This window comes from Lissotriton vulgaris, chromosome 2_1 (assembly GCF_964263255.1).
Source record: "Lissotriton vulgaris chromosome 2_1, aLisVul1.2, whole genome shotgun sequence".
Classification (NCBI taxonomy): Eukaryota; Metazoa; Chordata; class Amphibia; order Caudata; family Salamandridae; genus Lissotriton; species Lissotriton vulgaris.
Window position 1 is genome coordinate 299,087,678 of NC_141687.1, and position 18,487 is coordinate 299,106,164.

General features: G+C 47.1%; 1 protein-coding gene across 1 annotated transcript in view; it reads right to left on the reverse strand.

Annotated features, from left to right (window-relative positions):
* The window catches only part of DOC2B (double C2 domain beta), a 2,126,151-nt gene that overhangs the window by 497,964 nt on the left and 1,609,700 nt on the right, over window positions 1-18,487 (reverse strand). The window contains exon 6 of the mRNA XM_086958530.1: window positions 9,999-10,156. Coding sequence (XP_086814656.1) covers window positions 9,999-10,156 — 158 coding nt within the window. The remainder of the gene's footprint in view (window positions 1-9,998; window positions 10,157-18,487) is intronic.

Genomic DNA, 18,487 nt, shown 5'->3' on the forward strand with positions numbered 1-18,487 from the left:
GATCAAGACGGCTAAAGCGACCTATCTTGAATTTACCTTGAATCAGGCCCCAAACAAGGCACAGGCCCTCTTTAAAATCGTTAGGGACCTTGCCCACCCTACTTGTGTGGCTAGCGCTGTCCCTGCATCGCAAGCTCTTTGTGACTCACTTGCGGAGGCCTTTGAGGAGAAAATCCGTAAAATTCTGGAGGGTCTGCAGGATCCAGTGATTCTCACCACTGGTGCGGGAGCTCCGGAGGAGATGGCCAGTCGACCCCTGCAGAGGGTCGTTTACCCCTGTTTGGAAGCTCCGGCCACGCCTTCCAGTCGACCCCGACCAGAGGACCAGACCCTCAGCTTGGGAGCTCCGGCGATGGAGGCCAGTCGACCCCAGCTGAGTAGTCTCCCCTCTCCCTTTTTGGATTCGGCCCTCAGCTTGGGAGCTCCGGCGATTGAGGCCAGTCGACCCCAGCTGAGTAGTCTCCCCTCTCCCTTTTTAAATTCGGCCCTCAGCTTGGGAGCTCCGGCGTTTGAGGCCAGTTGACACCAGCTGAGTAGCTCTCCCCCTCTCTCTCCGGATCCGGCCCTCAGTCTGGGAGCTCCGGCGAGTGTGGCCAGTCGACCCCAGCTGAGTAGCTTTTCCTCCCTTTCCTTGGATCCGGCTCTCAGTTTGGGAGCTCCGGCGATTGAAGCCAGTCGACCCCAGCCGAGTAGCTCTTCTTCTCCTCCCTTGGATCCGGCTCTCAGTTTGGGAGCTCCGGCGATTGAGGCCAGTCGACCCCAGCTGAGTAGCTTTCCCCTTCCCTCTCTGGAGGAGTTTGGCAGTCTAGCCCTTATGATTTCATCCGGCTCGCCTCTTGATCCTCTTCCTCCTAAACTCTGGAAGGTGTTTCAAGAAGATCTTTTCCAGCCCTTGCATTCCATCTGCTGCCAGTCGTTTGAAACAGGGACGGTACCGGACTGCTGGAAGAAGGCAGTGGTATCCCCACTCTTAAAAAAACTTACGCTCGACCCTGGTTGCCTTTCCAACTACCGGCCAATTTCCCTGCTTCCTTTTCCAGTCAAAATCATGGAAAAATTGGTTACCCGCACCCTGTCCGGCTTCTTAGAAGGGAACACCTGGTTGGATGAGACGCAATTCGGTTTTCGCCCAGCTCATGGGACGGAATCCGCGTTGGTGACCGTGTTAGACAATCTGCGGGCGCGAGTCGACAGTGGTCGGGCAGCTTTTTTGGTGCTGCTCGACATGTCGGCCGCGTTCGACACGGTCAGTCATCCTACCTTGATCTCGAGGCTGGAAGAATGCGGGGTCAAAGATAAGGCCAGGGATTGGTTAATCTCCTATTTGGATAGCCGTCAACAACGGGTTTCGCTCCCCCCCTTCAGCTCAGAGGAGCGGAGAGTAGGACAAGGAGTACCTCAGGGCTCAGCCATCAGCCCTATACTCTTTAATATCTACCTCCGCCCTCTAGTCCAGCTTATTAAATCATTTGGGATCTCCGCATTTAATTATGCGGATGATACCCAGCTGGTCTTTTCGCTGGAGGGACAGGATGCAGTCCCATTGGAGACTTTCCACCGGTGCATGAAGGCTACAGCGGAATGGCTCCGTTTGAACTCGTTACAGTTCAATGGAACCAAGACAGAGGTCCTGTACTGCTCCAATGACAGAGTTCCCCGAGATCTCCCAGACGACTTTTGGCCCCCGTCCTTTTCAGAGACGGTGTCAGCCGCACAATCGGCACGTAATCTGGGCGTCACTTTTGGGCCCAACCTGCAGCTAGATCTGCACATAAATAAGACCACCTCAACGTGCATGATGTTGATCCGCATGCTGCGCAAGGTTTTACCCCTCCTCCCTGAGCAAGCTAGACCAGAAGTAGTGCGAAGCACCATCCTAAGTCGACTCGACTATTGTAACGCACTACTTCTGGAGGCCCCGGTAACACTTCTGGGCAAGCTTCAAAGGGTGCAAAACCTGGCTGCCAAACTCGCCCTTTCCCGCCCCTACTATAGCTCTTCTACGGCAGCGTTACAGGAACTTCATTGGCTGCCGGTTCACTTACGCGTTCGCTACAAAGCAGCGTGCATTGTGTTCAGGGCTATTCATGGCCTGGGCCCAATCCCATTGCGGCGAATGTTTGCCTGGTATCTTCCATCCCGAGCTCTACGCTCCTCTTCATCCAGGCTACTCATAGTTCCGCGCTTCCAGAGAGTGAGGATGGGTGGCCGTTCGTTCAGAGTGGCGGCGGCCAAACTCTGGAACTCTCTACCAATATCCCTGAGAAGTCTTGAGGATCTCTTAGCCTTTAGAAAGGCGCTGAAAACTTACCTCTTTCCCAGGACTGGTTGAGCTGCTGAATTTTGCTGGATCATGAGTCAAAGCGCCAGGATGCCCTTGGTGGTGACAGGTTTGCGCTATAAAAGTATGCCACAAAACAATACAATACAAGATGACAAGGATAGTCTTTCAGACTTGGAGGTTGACGCTGCACTTTCCTGATTGGCAGGACAAGCTCACACAATAGACCCCTGAAGTCCTCACGGCCCTGAGACATAAATGGGAGACCTGGATTGGTGCTCTAGAATTTGTGGATTGGCAACTAGCCTGTGTGGCTCCTCGCAAGATAGCAATGTTGTCCCGCCACAAGGTTGATCCATCTGTATCATGTTCACTGTACATAAATGACTCCTCGGAAGTTACGGCAGGCAGGGAAGTGACTGGCCCTGGCCTGTTTCTGATTCCCCTGCCCAGATGCTCACTCTTTCATGTGACATGGTCCTGTCCCCAGATTGCCCTATCTTGGGAACACATAGCCCTCGCCTTTTCCTGGATTTTTAGGATTCACACTTACACTGACACCCAGGGTAGCACTATTATGTATACTGGATGACCTGGGCAATACCAGGGGAGAGAGGTACTTTATCGGGATGGCCATGTAGAGGCGAAAAGAGTTATCACCCAGAAATGGAAACACCAACATTGTCTGAGTGAGTGAGGGGAATGGACCAGTGTGCTGCTTTGGAAGAACCTATATACGTCAACCGAGGCTGCTTTCACAAACAGGAACGTATATATGGGGGAAATGGATGGTCTACTATGGTCTACACTTTTCAACATAGTACTGGTCATTTATCCTTCTCTCAAATGTGTTTCGGTGGGCCAAACGGTGTGGTAGCAATGGTTGTTTTGTTTTTGACCTTTTCTATTACTTTCTCTCCAACTTCTATTACTTTCTCTCCAATGTACCACTTGTTTTTGTCTATTGGGAAGAAAGCGCCTCTCTGACCAATAAACAATGTGTCCATGTTGGTGTTTTTTTGCGTTTTTTGAGAGCAGAGTGTTACAACTCTACGAAACATCAACACAGAACATCGTCTACTGTTTAGATATACCAAAAGGCAAAACAATCATATTGGCGCTTTTTAGAGTTTTAACACAATGAGGTTTTTTTCACAGCCTGCGACTGCTCATTAATAAGAAGGAGAGGTTTTGTTTGGCTTTTGTTTTGCTCGCGAGACCAAGAGGACACCGAGCTGAGCTGGAGCTTGCATCTAGCTCAAGCCAGGCAGAAGCTTTCAAAGTTCTCATGTAGCTACCTACTTCCTACGGCCGGATATCCCGTCCAACAGGAACGGGAAATTAGGCTGTTGGGAAAGGTGTTTCGCTATTGTCACTCGGGGTTGCCTTAGTCCTGAGTCACAACAGAGAAACTCAATAACCACGGCTAGGCAGTGACATCATCTCCTTTCCCCACTATCAGAAATTCCACCCATTGGCTGCCTACAACTAGAAAATGAGATGTACATGGTGACACAGCCAAACAAGCATTGGAAATGCAATAGGTCTCGCAGTAGTAAAGTTTGAGCTATAGGTGTTATTTATTTTTTTGTTTTTTGTTTATGTGTTGTTTTTTCTAAATAGCGAAATTAATAGCTTTCTTCTTTACAAAGCCAATAGTTATAATTTTTGTAAATGTGACACCTCTAGCATTTGTAAAGCAACATGTTTTGTATTAACGGGACTTATATGTGACTTATATGTATTGAAATAAAAAAAATCAATGGCTTAAAATTTTTTTTAATAATTAATACGTAAATAAAATGGATTTTATTTTATATTGCCAATAGCTTAAAGTTTATAAAATATATTTAGTTTAAGATGCTGTGGTTGCGCTGAGTGAGGGTGAGTGAGGGTGAGGGTGAGTGAGGGTGAGGGTGAGTGAGGGGTTGAGGGTGAGTGAGGGTGAGGGGTTGAGGGTGAGTGAGGGTGGGCGAGGGGTTGAGGGTGAGTGAGGGTGGGTGAGGGTGAGTAAGGGTGAGTGAGGGTGAGTGAGGGTGAGTGAGGGTGAGTGAGGGTGAGTGAGGGTGAGTGAGGGTGAGGGGTTGAGGGTGAGGGGTTGAGGGTGAGTGAGGGTGAGGGTGGGTGAGGGTGAGTGAGGGTGAGGGTGGGTGAGGGTGAGTGAGGGTGAGGGGTTGAGGGTGAGTGAGGGTGAGGGGTTGAGGGTGAGTGAGGGTGAGGGTGAGTGAGGGTGAGGGATTGAGGGTGAGGGGTTGAGGGTGAGGGTGAGTGAGTGTGAGTGAGGGTGAGGGGTTGAGGGTGAGTGAGGGTGAGGGTGAGTGAGGATGAGGTGTTGAGAGTGGGTGAGGGTGAGTGAGGGTGAGGGTGAGTGAGGGTGAGTGAGGGTGAGGGTGAGTGAGGGTGAAGGGTTGAGGGTGAGTGAGGGTGAGGGTTTGAGGGTGAGTGAGGGTGAGGGGTTGAGGGTGGGTGAGGGTGAGTGAGGGGTTGAGGGTGAGTGAGGATGAGTGAGAGTGAGGGGTTGAGGGTGAGGGGTTGAGGGTGAGGGGTTGAGGGTGAGTGAGGGTGAGGGGTTGAGGGTGAGTGAGGATGAGTGAGAGTGAGGGGTTGAGGGTGAGGGGTTGAGGGTGAGTGAGGGTGAGGGGTTGAGGGTGAGTGAGGGTGAGTGAGGGTGAGGGGGGGAGGGGTCGAGAGGGAGGGGTTGAGGGTGAGTGAGGGTGAGGGGTTGAGGGTGAGGGGTTGAGGGTGAGTGAGGGTGAGGGTGAGGGGTTGAGGGTGAGTGAGGATGAGGTGTTGAGGGTGGGTGAGGGTGAGTGAGGGTGGGGGTGAGTGAGGGTGAGTGAGGGTGAGGGAGGGTGAGTGAGGGTGAGGGTGAGTGAGGGTGAGTGGTTGAGGGTGAGGGAGGGTGAGGGGTTGAGGGTGAGTGAGGGTGAGGGTGAGGGGTTGAGGGTGAGTGAGGGTGAGGGGTTGAGGGTGGGTGAGGGTCACATTGTACCTGCTACGCGGAAACGTGAATTCTGACGTGGAGACGTGTTAGACGTGGGCCGCTGTTTCAGCACAGTTTTTTCGATTCAACATAACTTTAGTATTTATTCATTTTTCTGTGCACGCTGGTGAAACTGCAAGTCACAGAACACGCTGAACTGCTATCGAAATAATGATTTGGATAATCACACAAAAAGGCCAGAGGGGAGCGTTTAAATGACCAAATGAGCATCACTTGCCAGCCAACAGCTGGTGCATACACATAAGAGAATTTGGAACACGGTCGAGGAACTAAATGTGCCCGTTCATCAACACTTGCGAGAGGCACGTCTTGAAAGGGTGGTTTAAAAAAAATCCCAAGCGCTGTATTATTTCTACCAAAAAGAGAGGAGGCATACGCAGGAACACATCACATATATATTTGTTAGTAAGATAGCTCAGTGGACTACTGCATCCACTGCAGAGATCTCCAATAGTCTAAAAGGTGTACGAATCCCGGCAGGCCCGCTATTCTTTACGTCCTTCTAATCAAGCATATATTGCCAATCATGCTCTCCAGGGCGCACACGTATGTACAGCCACACCCCCTCCAGCTGGCAACCCATATTGTTACACGCAGTCAGAGCCGCGCGTTCGCGTCAAGGCGATATGTAAAGGCCAGGGGGTCTTACAACCTGCCATTTGCTTCAACATACCCGTATTCTGTTTACTAACGTCAGAGGAGTATGACATCACAGACACACGGTACAGTGGCCAACATTAGAGCATGTTTTGTTGTTAAAAGGCCAGCGGGGCTTCTTAATCAGTATTCAGCATCTTTGGCACAGGTATTACAGGTCTGGTAGGTCTGATCATGTCACTTTGCAGCATTTACGAGTTGAGCTGGGGGATGGGGCGGAGCGGGTAAAAAAAAAAAAGACGGAGGGAAAGCAGATAAGGGGAGGGGGGAGAAGAAATGCGACACGGCGGGAAGGGGAGGGGGCGGAGGGGTTAGGTTCTAAGGATTCAGAGTGGACTGCATAGGTTTGCATGCGGACTGCTAAGAAAAGTCTGTTGATGCAGAAAGGACAACAAAGCCGTGGGCAGTGTACCATGAGTAATAGGCAGGTAGGGATACAGAAAGGACTATAGCTTTTGAGACTCCGAGGAATGGGCTGGGATGAATGCATAACAGAATATTAGAATCTTAGACCGGGCTGTGACAACAGTGCAGAAGGGGCTTTTCAGCCTAGCAAATGAGGCGCGAGGTATTGGCGGCTATGCATACTGAAAGGATACTTTAGCCAAGTGCATGAGAGTATGAGGAATAATGTGTTTGCGAAGCAGAATTATATGCAGTCTTAGGCAGGCGACTCGGTTTCATAAGTCTTTGTAGCTGAATATATATATATATATAATATAATATATATAATATTATATTTATCAAAGCTTCCCGGTAAAAACAAATGTATAGCAGCACAAGTGATCAGCCTGGTGCCTATCGAGCACCGCTTGGAAGCAATCTATGTAACAGACTAACTGATTATGATAGTAATAGGGTAAAAACAAGCTACACGTGCTTCCTGAAAATAGTAACATAACATGCACTACTCGTATACCTCTCACCACTTACTGCATTTGGTCTAATAGTGTGTGTTTTTACCTTATAATCAAAGGTACTTGTTTTATCAGACTTGGAAAGATGATAAACGTGTCGTGATTTGAACCTGTGCCCTGCAGGTTACTCACCCCAGCAGCAAGTGTTACAATCAACTAATCTATCTTACCTATCAGTGCCTGGATACCCTTGCTGGTTATTAGCCACGCTCTAAAAAATTACATAACATCAGCGATGTTCACAAACTCTTCTGTTCCGGGGCTGTGAGTTGAGGGGGATGCAATTCGAGATAAACAAGGCAACGTTAGAAGCCAGAGGAAGAAAACAGGTCTGGTAGGTCTGATCATGTCACTTTGCAGCATTTACGAGTTGAGCTGGGGGATGGGGCGGAGCGGGTAAAAAAAAAAAAGACGGAGGGAAAGCAGATAAGGGGAGGGGGGAGGAGAAATGCGACACGGCGGGAAGGGGAGGGGGCGGAGCGGGTAAAACTAAGCAAACGAGACGGAGGGAAGAGAGGGGAGGGGGGAGGAGAAATGCGACACGGCGGGAAGGGGAGGGGGCGGAGCGGGTAAAACAAGACGGACGTGCACGCGCTTTTAAGCTCAATGCGCATGCGCATTGAGCTTAAAAGTCACGGGCACTGCAAGGAATCGCCACGATTCCTTGCAAGTTGGGGAAAGAGTGGATAAGTCCCAATACTCTCGCTTGCTCGATGCGCATGCGCATCGACAGGCGAGACCTAAAACTATGGTACACTGCTCACAGAAAGATGTGTTCATGGCGCTGTGCAGCAGTGAGAACACAACAGTTGTATGGTGCGGCCTCTTTTTGCTGCAAAAAACGATTTCATGGAGTACTATTACTGAGAAATCATTTCACCTAAACTGTTTAATGGAAGTTTTCAGAATGAATGGACTTTACCATTTAAAAAGAAAATAATTAATAAAAAGTATTTTTTGTTTGAAATTGGCTTTTGGATGCTAATGTTTAAGGTGTAAGTACAATGGTTGCAGATCTTACTTTCTGAAATAGTTTTGTGGGAAGTATTTATTTCAGTGCTTTACTTCAAGGGACATTATTTCAGATATACAGAGTTTATGTTGTCAAACAACTACTTTGGATGCTTTTAATTAACTGACCCTCACAACACCAGCAATCCCTGCCTCCTAGAAACCCCTCACCCTCACTACGCATAAACCACAACCATCCCTGATCCCCACACTACACCCATCCCTGAACCCTAAAAGCCCTTTCTGCCCCTACACTCTACCCTTTCCTGGACCACAAACCCCCTCACTACCCAGAACTCCACCCATTCATGAACTCTATAGAACCCTTTCTATGTCTAACTCCCATACATTCCTGGCCCCTTAAAGCCCCTCCGCACACCAAACTCCACCCATCCCTGAACCCTAGAAAAGCCCTCAAAGCCCTTAAACAACACCTATCCTTAAACTTCTTACTATCCCTTTCCACATCTAAACTCCATCCAGCCCTGACTCCTTAAAACCCCTAACAACCCTAAACTTCACCCAGTCCTGAACCATAAAAACACTTCACCAGCCCTAACCTTTACCCATCACTGAATCTTAAAAACCCCCATCACCTCTACACTCTACCAATCCCTGAACCCTAAAAGCATCCCTCATCCATAAACTCCACTCATCCGTGAACCATAAAAACCCTCACCACCCCTAAACTCCATTCAACCCTGAACCTTGGAAACCCCTTCGTATGCCTGGATACCACCCATTCCTGACTCCTAAAAACCCATGATCACCCTAAACATTACCCATCCCTGAACCCAAAAACCCCTCGCAGGTCCTAAATCCTACCCAAGTTTAATTTAGGTGTAATTTAGGATTTTTCCTCAAGATTATCATGATTTAAAATGTTTCCTTTCATTTTCGATTTATTTGTATTTCCTTTAAATTGCCTTTCCTTGAAATTTGTTTCCCATGATTTGATTTCCTCCAACGTGGTTTCACAGTTTTCGCTTTTCCATTAATTCACATTCATCAGTTTTTTATAACGTGCTGCCTAACAAATTTCCATGCAACAAACCACATTTCTTCTGTACGCTTAAACATATTTGTGTCAAAGAATTTGCATTTACTCTAAGCCCAAATTTTCATTTACCAATGGCGACTGGTCCTTCTAACCTCCGCCTAGCAATAGTTCTGAGAGGCAACCTGTGGCCGGTAGTAGCAGCCTTTCAGCACATTCCCCAATTTCTCTTTCTCATCGCCAACTAAAACACATTCCAAACGAGCGGTTACATAAAGAAAATGAACACTTGTAAAAAGCATCTGCATGAGACGAATGAACCTTAAGTGAAACATTGACTCTGCTGCTATCTGTAGTTTGGAACTAAAAGCTTACCGTCAATCAACAGACTAGAAGGACTGTGGCCTTCCCATCAAGCTTTACTGAAACTATGCAGCGCAAGGACACAAGAACCTCAAAGGCACTCATGTGCAGGTTGGTCGAGTGTCGTCGCTTGCTTATATTTCATTTCTATGACAGTGTTTTATTGGTAAAAAAAAAAGCCTCAGGGCCCAAAGCCATTTTGGGGGTGCCACAGCGACTGACACCACCCACTGCCCAAACCAGAGCCGACCAATGCCTGTGTCAGTGTTACTTGCAACCCCATCAACTCATTCAAGTTGGAGATTTTTGACCATCCTATGTTATAAGGTTATCCTATGTTATAAAGCATAAAGTGGACACGCTGTTTCTATATTTGTTCAAATATAGAAAAGGACTTTTATGAGGCGGTACCGATGTTTAGACATAAGCACTGGCAAACACTGGCGCAAATTAAACTTTCTAGATCCAATATCAAGTGTACTGATTTGATTGAAGTGGGTGAAAGTTTGACAACAATCCTGAATCTGTATTAAACATTCACCAAGAGGTTTGAGTGACGGTCGCTGTAGCATTAGGTTTGACTGTTTCCCTGTAAATTATACAGTAAAATGCAAGAAAAAAATGGAGACACAAAAAACATAATCCTAAATGAATGTATTTCCAAACTGAAGGTGTTGCACAAGAAGGTGCATGCATTCCTAATCAATAAGTACGTTAACAGTACTGATTTGGCTTGACATCGAATAATGTATAGGCGCTTTCACTTACGTTTTTACATAGGGGTCTGAATATCCGTTTGCATCCATCGCCGCCAAGTGTGCACATCTGATAATGCCGACAACAAGCCCGGATTTCTGTGAGCTGTACTTTAAGGAGATGAGGATCCTTCCGCGTTCTTCCAGGGATTTGTCTTCTGTTTTATCTATCTGCAAAGCAAAGTGAACAGTCTGACTTTCAGGTCACGTGATTCACCTGTGCACATGCGCGTTCCTCTTCAGCCAAGTCTACTGTGCGAGAAAGGGCAGGTGGGTAAGTCTGCAGGTGTGCTGACATAGGTGGTGCGCGCGAGGGTCTACAGAGGACACAACACAGGGCCGGCGCTAAGCATGGGCAGCGTGGGCAGCTGCCCAGGGCCTCGCACACAGCCCACCAGCAAGGCGCCCCGAACCGATCATGTGCCCTGTTGTCTCCCTGTCTCCTTGCAATTAGGGTCTATGGGAGGGGTCTCCTCCCTTGGCCTCTCAGGGATAGTGTCTGGAGGCCTAGGGGAGGGAGATGCTTCCCCTTGTCCCAATTGCAAGGCGATCCATTCAGAGACACTGTGGGAGGCCTATTGTACATGATTTTAACGCACCCACAGTGTTAACTCTCAGCCCACAAGCAATTCTTACAGCTATCAGGCTGGAGGTGTGAGAATTGCTTGTGGGCTGAAAGTTAAAACTGTGGATTCCCTTGTGGCCCAGGGCCTCACAAATCATAGAACCGGCCGACACATCAGACAACTGGTGGGTTTGTTTTGGAGAGTGAGATTCCATTTTCTGGTGCATACTTGTGTGGCATGACCCTCAAATAAACTTTCGCCACTACTCTGCCCACTGCCCACTGCCTAGCCTGGTCAGGTTGGAATTTGACATGTTGTCCTGCTATGCTGCGGTCTCGTTTCTAAAGAAGGGTCGGTTTCTGCTTTAGGGCGCTGGGGCGTAGCCCCAGTAATATTCTGGCACTCCCTGACTCCCCTATCTATCTATACTACTATTATAAAGAGAGAACTGTGTCCTTTGAGCCAGGTAAACTCGAAAAGTACACCACCAATCCAAACACCCAATACATCTTTGAAAACGTCAGGGCAAGCAGAAGGACATAGGCTATATAAAAACAAAATATATATGTTAGAAGGGAAACGTAATTTTTAAGGGAAAGTAGTCCCTTAGAAGTAGAGCCAGCTAACGACGTGCGTGCTGATGCGTGCTGACATCACGGGGGAGTGTGGAAGCCGGAAGCAACACCCTGAGAGGAGCGGACAGGAGAAAGGAAGCGACACCCTCAAAGGTCCGGAGCGTGTAGAGGAGCGTCGACATGCCCAGGGGAGCATAGAGTAAGAGCGGACATGAGAGTCGGCAAAAGCGGCCAGGACCAAGAAAACGAGCGCGGAGAAACAGCGGAAGCAACACCTTCCAAGGTCCGGAGTGAGTAGAGGAGCGTCGACATGCCCAGGGGAGCACAGAGTAAGAGCAGACATGAGAGTCGGCAGAAGCGGCCAGGACCAAGAAAACGATCGTGGAGAACCAGCAGACACGAGCGTGGGCAGAAGCGGCCAGGACCAACAAAACAGGAGCAAGGAAACACTGTAAGTACGCTCTGCTGCTCCCGGCCGCTCTGCTGCGCCTCTAGTGCTGCGATGCTGCCCCCAGCCCCCTTCTGCCCCGGGCAACGCCGGGGCGGGCTGCTAGTTATGTTACATAACCGCTGTCAACAAACACAACACGTGCCAGCTCAAATCAATAATATGTACATTTTTGGCCACACCAGCCGCCCACTTCAGTAAGCCTTCATCCGGGGCATCAGCGGCTCTGGAAGGGGCAGGGCTTCAGTGACAATCACATACATAGTGGTGGTGTGGGTGTCAGCGTATGCACAGCACAATTGTGCATGCCGGGTTGGATGGAGAAGTTCTCTGGCCAGCCTGATATGCGCATTCGAGGCTTCGCTCTGGCTAGCAGTGGCTGCACATTAGAAGAGCTGGGATCGATCAAAGCCACACCCCCGGTATCCTAATGAGCGACGAGTTTCCCTGCTCCAGCCAGTCCTGGCACTGGAAGCATGCTGTGCTGCTACAGCAGGCAAGGAGCGTCTGGATTGGCTGAGAGATGGGTTGCCAGGCCAACTGTAGGCCTCTTGTGCAGCTTTTGCAGTAATTTGCCATTTTGTAGCTGGACTATTCAGCCTGCCCGTCTGTCCGACCCTCCCTCCCCCTCTCGGGAGCGTGACGAGGTAGACCACACCTGGCCTCGAGCAGTTGTGGCCAGGCTCGGGTCATATTTGTCCTGACTCACAGCGAGCCTTGGTCATCTTCACTAACCAACGCCCATCACGAAAATCCCCTGTGGAGATACTCTATTGACGACGACTAGAGGTGAAGTAGATGTACGTGCCACAATTTTGAACTATTATTGCGTAAGGGGCAATCTAGGAGGCCTGTGTGTGTGTGTGTGTGTTTAGTGGTGGGGGGGAGAAGCAATGCCAATGCTTGTGTTTGTTTTTCAATGTGTGTGTGCTTGGCAGTGACTCAATCGTTGACCTCACCGTGCATGCAGGTTTAATAATACGACTGCCGGTGACTAAGAGTACTCTATGGTCATCACCCTTGCAACAAATCTGACTCCATAGAATTAGACAAGGGCACCGAATGAAGACTAATGCATGTGGGGGGCCTTGGGCTACGAAAGTAACTATATTTCCAATAAACCTCCTAAAAGGCAATTAAAAATTTGTGCTTCTCTGCTGAACAATCAGCAGCTGGTACTGTACATTACTTGATGCTCCCACTCTAAATGGTGGTGTTATCATAAGTAAGTAATTAGTATGCTTATAAAGCGCACAAATGCAGAGGCGTCTTGGCGCTAAGCGTGGACACAGGTTTAGCACAGGAGAGGAAGATTATTTCTGCCTAGCAAATAACATAATCTTCAGTAACTTCCTAAAACGAGGTCTGGACGGTTGGAGTCTGATATCGTCAGGTAACTGGTTCCAAAGTTTATACGCATGGTATGTAAGCTCCTACCCCCCATCTAGATCTGTGTATCCTGGGAATCTGGACTAGACCTTTGTTGGCCGATCTAAGGTTGCGCTGAGGAGTGTACTGTAGGAATAGTTTCTGTAGATCTGCCACTTCACTCCACCCCAAACTGAGTTTTATGTACCAAGCACAAAGCCTTAAACTCAATTCTCGGTTGCACCTGCAGCCAGTGAAGGGTTTTGATGCTGTCAGATATATGGTGGAACTTAGGAATCTTCAACAGCATTCTGGCTGCAGCATTTTAGATACCCTGCAGTTTTGAGAGTTGTTGCTTATTAATGCACATGAAGAGGGCATTACAGTAGTCAATCCTAGAATGGATCAAGGCAATGAGAACTGATGTGCGTAAATCAGGAGGAATAAAAGGGAAGATTTTGCGGAGGACTTTCAGCTGGAAGGAGCACACCGATGTAAGCTGGTTAATTTGGCCTTGGAAGCTCAACTGATCGTCCATTAAAATTCCCAAGTTCCGGACCTTTCCTGTGGTTACAGGGCACTTTTCTGCCTCTGTTGGCCACCAGTCCTGGTTCCAGAGCGGTGCACCAGACCCAAACTCCATCACTTCAGTTTTTCCGGTGTTTCGTTTGAGATAGTTCTGGTGCATCTAGTCCATGATATGTTTTAGACATCTGTGGAATTTTCCCACATTAGTGTCAATGTTGAAAGAGATGGAAATGACCAGTAGGGTATCATCAGCACATGACACTAGTGAAAAGCCATGTCCTCTGGTTAACCCAGGCAGAGGTGTCATGTAAATGTTAAAGAGTGTTGGGGACAGTGCTGACCTCTGGGGAACTCCACAAGGGAGGGTGAATCTCTCTGATTGGTGGTTGCCCTAACATACCATTTGTTCCATATCTGTAAGGAATGAGGGCAGAGACCGAGCGCCACCTCACTGACACCAATATCTTTCAGCCTTGGAATCAATACCTGATTGTTGACGGTATCGAAATGGGCTGAAAGGTCTAGGAGGATTAAGATGGCCACTGTCCAGTTGCCTACGTATCTCCTCCATGGCCATATTTGTTTGTTGGTTTGAACTTTGCAGACAGCCTGGTTCATTTTCTATGGCACACATTTGCTTTATACATGTTGCTGACAGACCTAGTGTTGGCCTCTCGTGCAGCTTTGTGCATGTAAGAGGCATCGTGGGGGTAGGAGGTATGACCAATCCCTGCAATGTCTTGCTGGGACCAAGCAGTGAGTAGCCATTTCCGTTGCTGGGTTAAGCAGCTAGCCTGTCTGTCCCTCCCTCCCGCCTCGGTGAGTGTGATGCGGCAGACCACACCTTGACTCATGTGGTTGTTGTGGCCAGACTTGGGCCAGTCACATTTGTCCTAACTGTGAGCCCTGGTAAAGATCATCTTCACCGACCATCACGAAAATACGCTGTGGTGTGGACATACCCAATTGACGGCGACTAAAGCCAGCCACTTCAATGGCAAAAGTAGGTGCTGGTGCACCGTCCTGCAAAATGTTTTGGATAATAACTGTGCAAGGGGCAACGAAGTAGGCCAGTGTGTTTAGTGTTGGGGGGGGGGGAAAGCATTGCCAATGCTTGTGTTTTTCGATATGTGTGTCCCTGTGATCCAATCGTTGCACCTTGCATGCAGGCTTAACAATAATATGGCCGCCAGTGACTAAGAGTACTCGATGGCCCAATATCACCTTTGCAACAATTATTCTGACTCCATAGATTTAGAAAAGGGACTCGAATGAAGTCGAATGCATTGGGGAGAGGTGCCTTGGGCTATGAAAGTAACTGTATTTCCAATAACCCTCCTGAAAAAAATGAAAAATTAGTGCTTCTCTGGTGTGTTTCGACGGGCTGAACAATGAACAGTTGGGCCTATGTACATTACTTGATGCTCCCATTCTTAATGGAGATGTTCATCTCAGGTGGTTTGCAGATAGCCTGGTTCATTTTCTATGGCACACATTGCTTCATACATGTTGAGAGCAAAGGCGGCTGCTGTTCAGTGCAATACGGCTGAACACGAAAGGGGAAGCAAAAGCAGCCAATTGGGGTGGTGGGCATTTTCTTTTCTCATTTCTGCACTAGTGATCAGTAGCATTATAGAATGTTTGTTTAAAGATGCCAGTTGCGGTTTAAAGTCACAACATTTGTGGTCACTTTAAAGCTGGATCTGCCACAGCGCATGCGCATACATGCATTTATTGTTTAATTGTAACTTTGCAGTAAGTCGTCACCAGATGTCAAAACAGAACATTTACTGTAACAGCTAATCATGGCAGTTCCCAACTTCTGCGAGTTCACGACACACAAATTGCCCAGGAAAAGGATATGTACTCTCAACTCAAACCTTGCATCTTTGGCAAGTTCTATGGCCTACCTTTGGTGCATCTTGAAATCCTTATATTTGTTAGGGTATGATTTACGCACTAAATTGGGTCAAAGGCCCTTGAGCGTGCGTACAGGAAAAGGGTGCAAAGCCACCATCAAAAAAATAACAGTGCACTTTCTTCACTTACAATGGATCTGGGTTCATATAAATCTCGGAAGAAAGGCGAGGGCCTTTTCAAATTTTCAATCGCTATGAGCCACTTAGATGTTTACAAGTTGGTTGTTAACTCTATAATCAATGTAACATCACTATTTTTACACTCTTCATATTGCATATTAAATGGCATTCGAAGACAGCCCCCCGGACTTACTTTAAAAACTCTGGCACATTAGGGGAAATGCTTTTTTTCTGTATCCTGATCAAAAGTCATACATTTGTAATTGGCAATGATTTGAAGTTGCCTTTACAATGCACCTTCTAAATGTACTGTATGCTTGTTAACAAATAAATGCCATCTAATGGGCATGAGTTCGTGTTCCAGAGTGTGCAACAACGTTCTGTCACATAACCCAAGCCGCATATTATGTAGGATACACTAGAAAACCCCTAATTAAAAAGAGTTGATATTTCTACTTAACATACCTTCAAATGCACCCTTTCAAATCCAGGCAAATAATATAGAAGATACTCTCACCTTCGCACAGACATCATTGTGAACATGTAGTGCAGCACTTGTGTACACACGCAGTATACAGATACAATGGATCAGACGTGTGTAAATCAGTGTATAGTAAATGCTACATAAGACAAAGCAGACTACATGGTTCAGGCGTCCCATTGCCTGTCATCCATACTGGTAGGCATTATAGTTTATCATATGAAATCTCTTTATTGCTGTATTAACTACACTTCCACGCTTTATTAACCTTCTTGCTTTCTCAAATTGTCCTAAAAATGCATCATTTGCTGACTGTTTTCTCAAAATTTTCTAGAGGGGAGAACCCTCTGGAACCTCACTTATGCCGCTCGCTCGCCGCAGTGCATCACCACAACTTTTACGCCTCACCACTTTCAAATGTCACCAGCTGCCACTGTTTCTAAGAGGCTCTGGCCTCCTTCTGAGCGTGCCAGGGACTGTTCGCCCGAAGGCAGCCTGTGGCATTCACCAGAGACTGTCACCTCACAGCAGAAATAAAATGTATATTACAAGCCTGGCAGCATCTTCCAAGGAGACGAGGTCAGCAAAGACAGCTGCTTGAGAGACAAGCCCTGAATGACAAGAATTGAAGAAAATTGTGGAGTCTGAAAGCCCTGCTCTCTGCGCCTCCAAGGGCATTACCCTGAGTGACAAATCTATTTCCTCGTTCACCTGGGAGGGGGCCCCAAGGACAAGATTTTTTTGTAATCTCTTCAAAAATGGCCGCCGGCATTATCCCTCCGAGACCGAGGCCCCGCATCTAACAAGTATTTTAGATTATTTCTGGCAGAGAAGGAAGGCGGAAGTAGCACATCTATCAGTGGAATGCTCCAGAAGGCTACCTGTTAGCACACACCAGGCAATCAGCAGCAAAGTCAAGCCGCTGCCAGGAGCCGCTCTTCCGCCGCCAGTTAATTACAAATTACCGTCCCTGCACTGGAAAAGGGCCAATGGCGAGTGAGAAGTGAGCAGCAATTACAATCACACCTCTGCTCGTCACTCTTCTGACAGACGGGCTGTCTGTCAGGGTTTCCGGAACAGATAAAGTGAGCCGCTCGCCTTTGCGTAAACGAGATAAAGGGAGCCTGGCAGATGCGGTAGAACAAAAACTAGCAGAAACTTTTAATTGGACCCTAACTATATAGACTCTTTTTATGACCTTAAAACTGCCCCATGAGGGTACTTTTTTTCTTTTCTTTTTTAATCTGACTATGTTTTCAACAAAACTATTGTTGGAGTCGAGAGTCCTTACAGGCTGAGGTTTAACCCAAATGTATGCCTTTCCTCAAGAACACTTTACATACAGCCCAGTCTGTAAGAATAAGTCAACCAGATCGTGCTTTGTAGGTTTACGTCTTCATTTTTTGTAGCTGTACTCATTTTTGTGAATTTACAAAAAACCTTGAGCAAATGACCAATTGCACCATCCAGTCTTAGTCCTGTGGAATATTCAAAGACAGACAACCTGCCTGTTTGGGGTTACCCGGCCCACCTCAATTTATTTTGCCATGCGAAGAAAACAGTGTTCAAAGTGTAGCAATCTATTTCCGTACACCCATAAAATACATAGGACTATTTAGGAACTTCCTCCCCACAAAGAATACTAACTCCAACCTTTTATTGTGGTACATGTAAACATACATTTAGGATGAAAAGTGCATTGCGATTGTTTGTGATTAGCTAAACATTCCTAACTGTATGGGTTCCCCAATATTTCCAGTGCTGTGATCCTGCTTTGAGTCTGTGTAGGAATCTTCAGGATGGCAGCATTTACAAACTTAGAAATATATATATATATGTATCCTCCAAAAACTCCTCAAAACTTAACATAGAGAAGAGAGCATGCACATGATCAAAGTAAGTACGATTTCTTTTTATTTTAGTTTTACATCCAGTAATCACCAAAGTGCAAGTGCGGGAAAAGACGTCCAATGCGTTTCGGCGTTTACGCCGTCTGCTGGACCATAGAGTCCTAGTGTGAAAGACAAACCTTATAATGATGTTTGTTTGAGTTCATCTTTAGTTTCAATTTAAAAAAAACAACTAGAGCCATCAGGCTTCAATTTTGCTAATTTACAAGCATGGCACCATTATTTATCATAGAGTCGCATTGAATGTTAGGCAGTTGTTTAAGATGTATTGTTTAGATCACATATGATCATATCCCTTTTACCATAAAGTACAACAATAATCCTATTTCTACTAGTGAAGCATCGTAATAGCGGAAGCAAGGAACTTTACACTTGTGGCATGCTAAGAAGCAAGACTTTTGACAGACATTTACTACTTTTTAAGGACTGATTAAAGTAGCAAAAAGGTGAGTGATGAGGCAAGGAAAGAGAGATATTGGAGCAAGGACACTGTTTACTGGAGAGAAAGGCAATATGTCACATTCATATTTAAGATTAATTACCCCCTCGTTAGTCTTCCTCGCCACATGACTTACAAAGTGAGCACA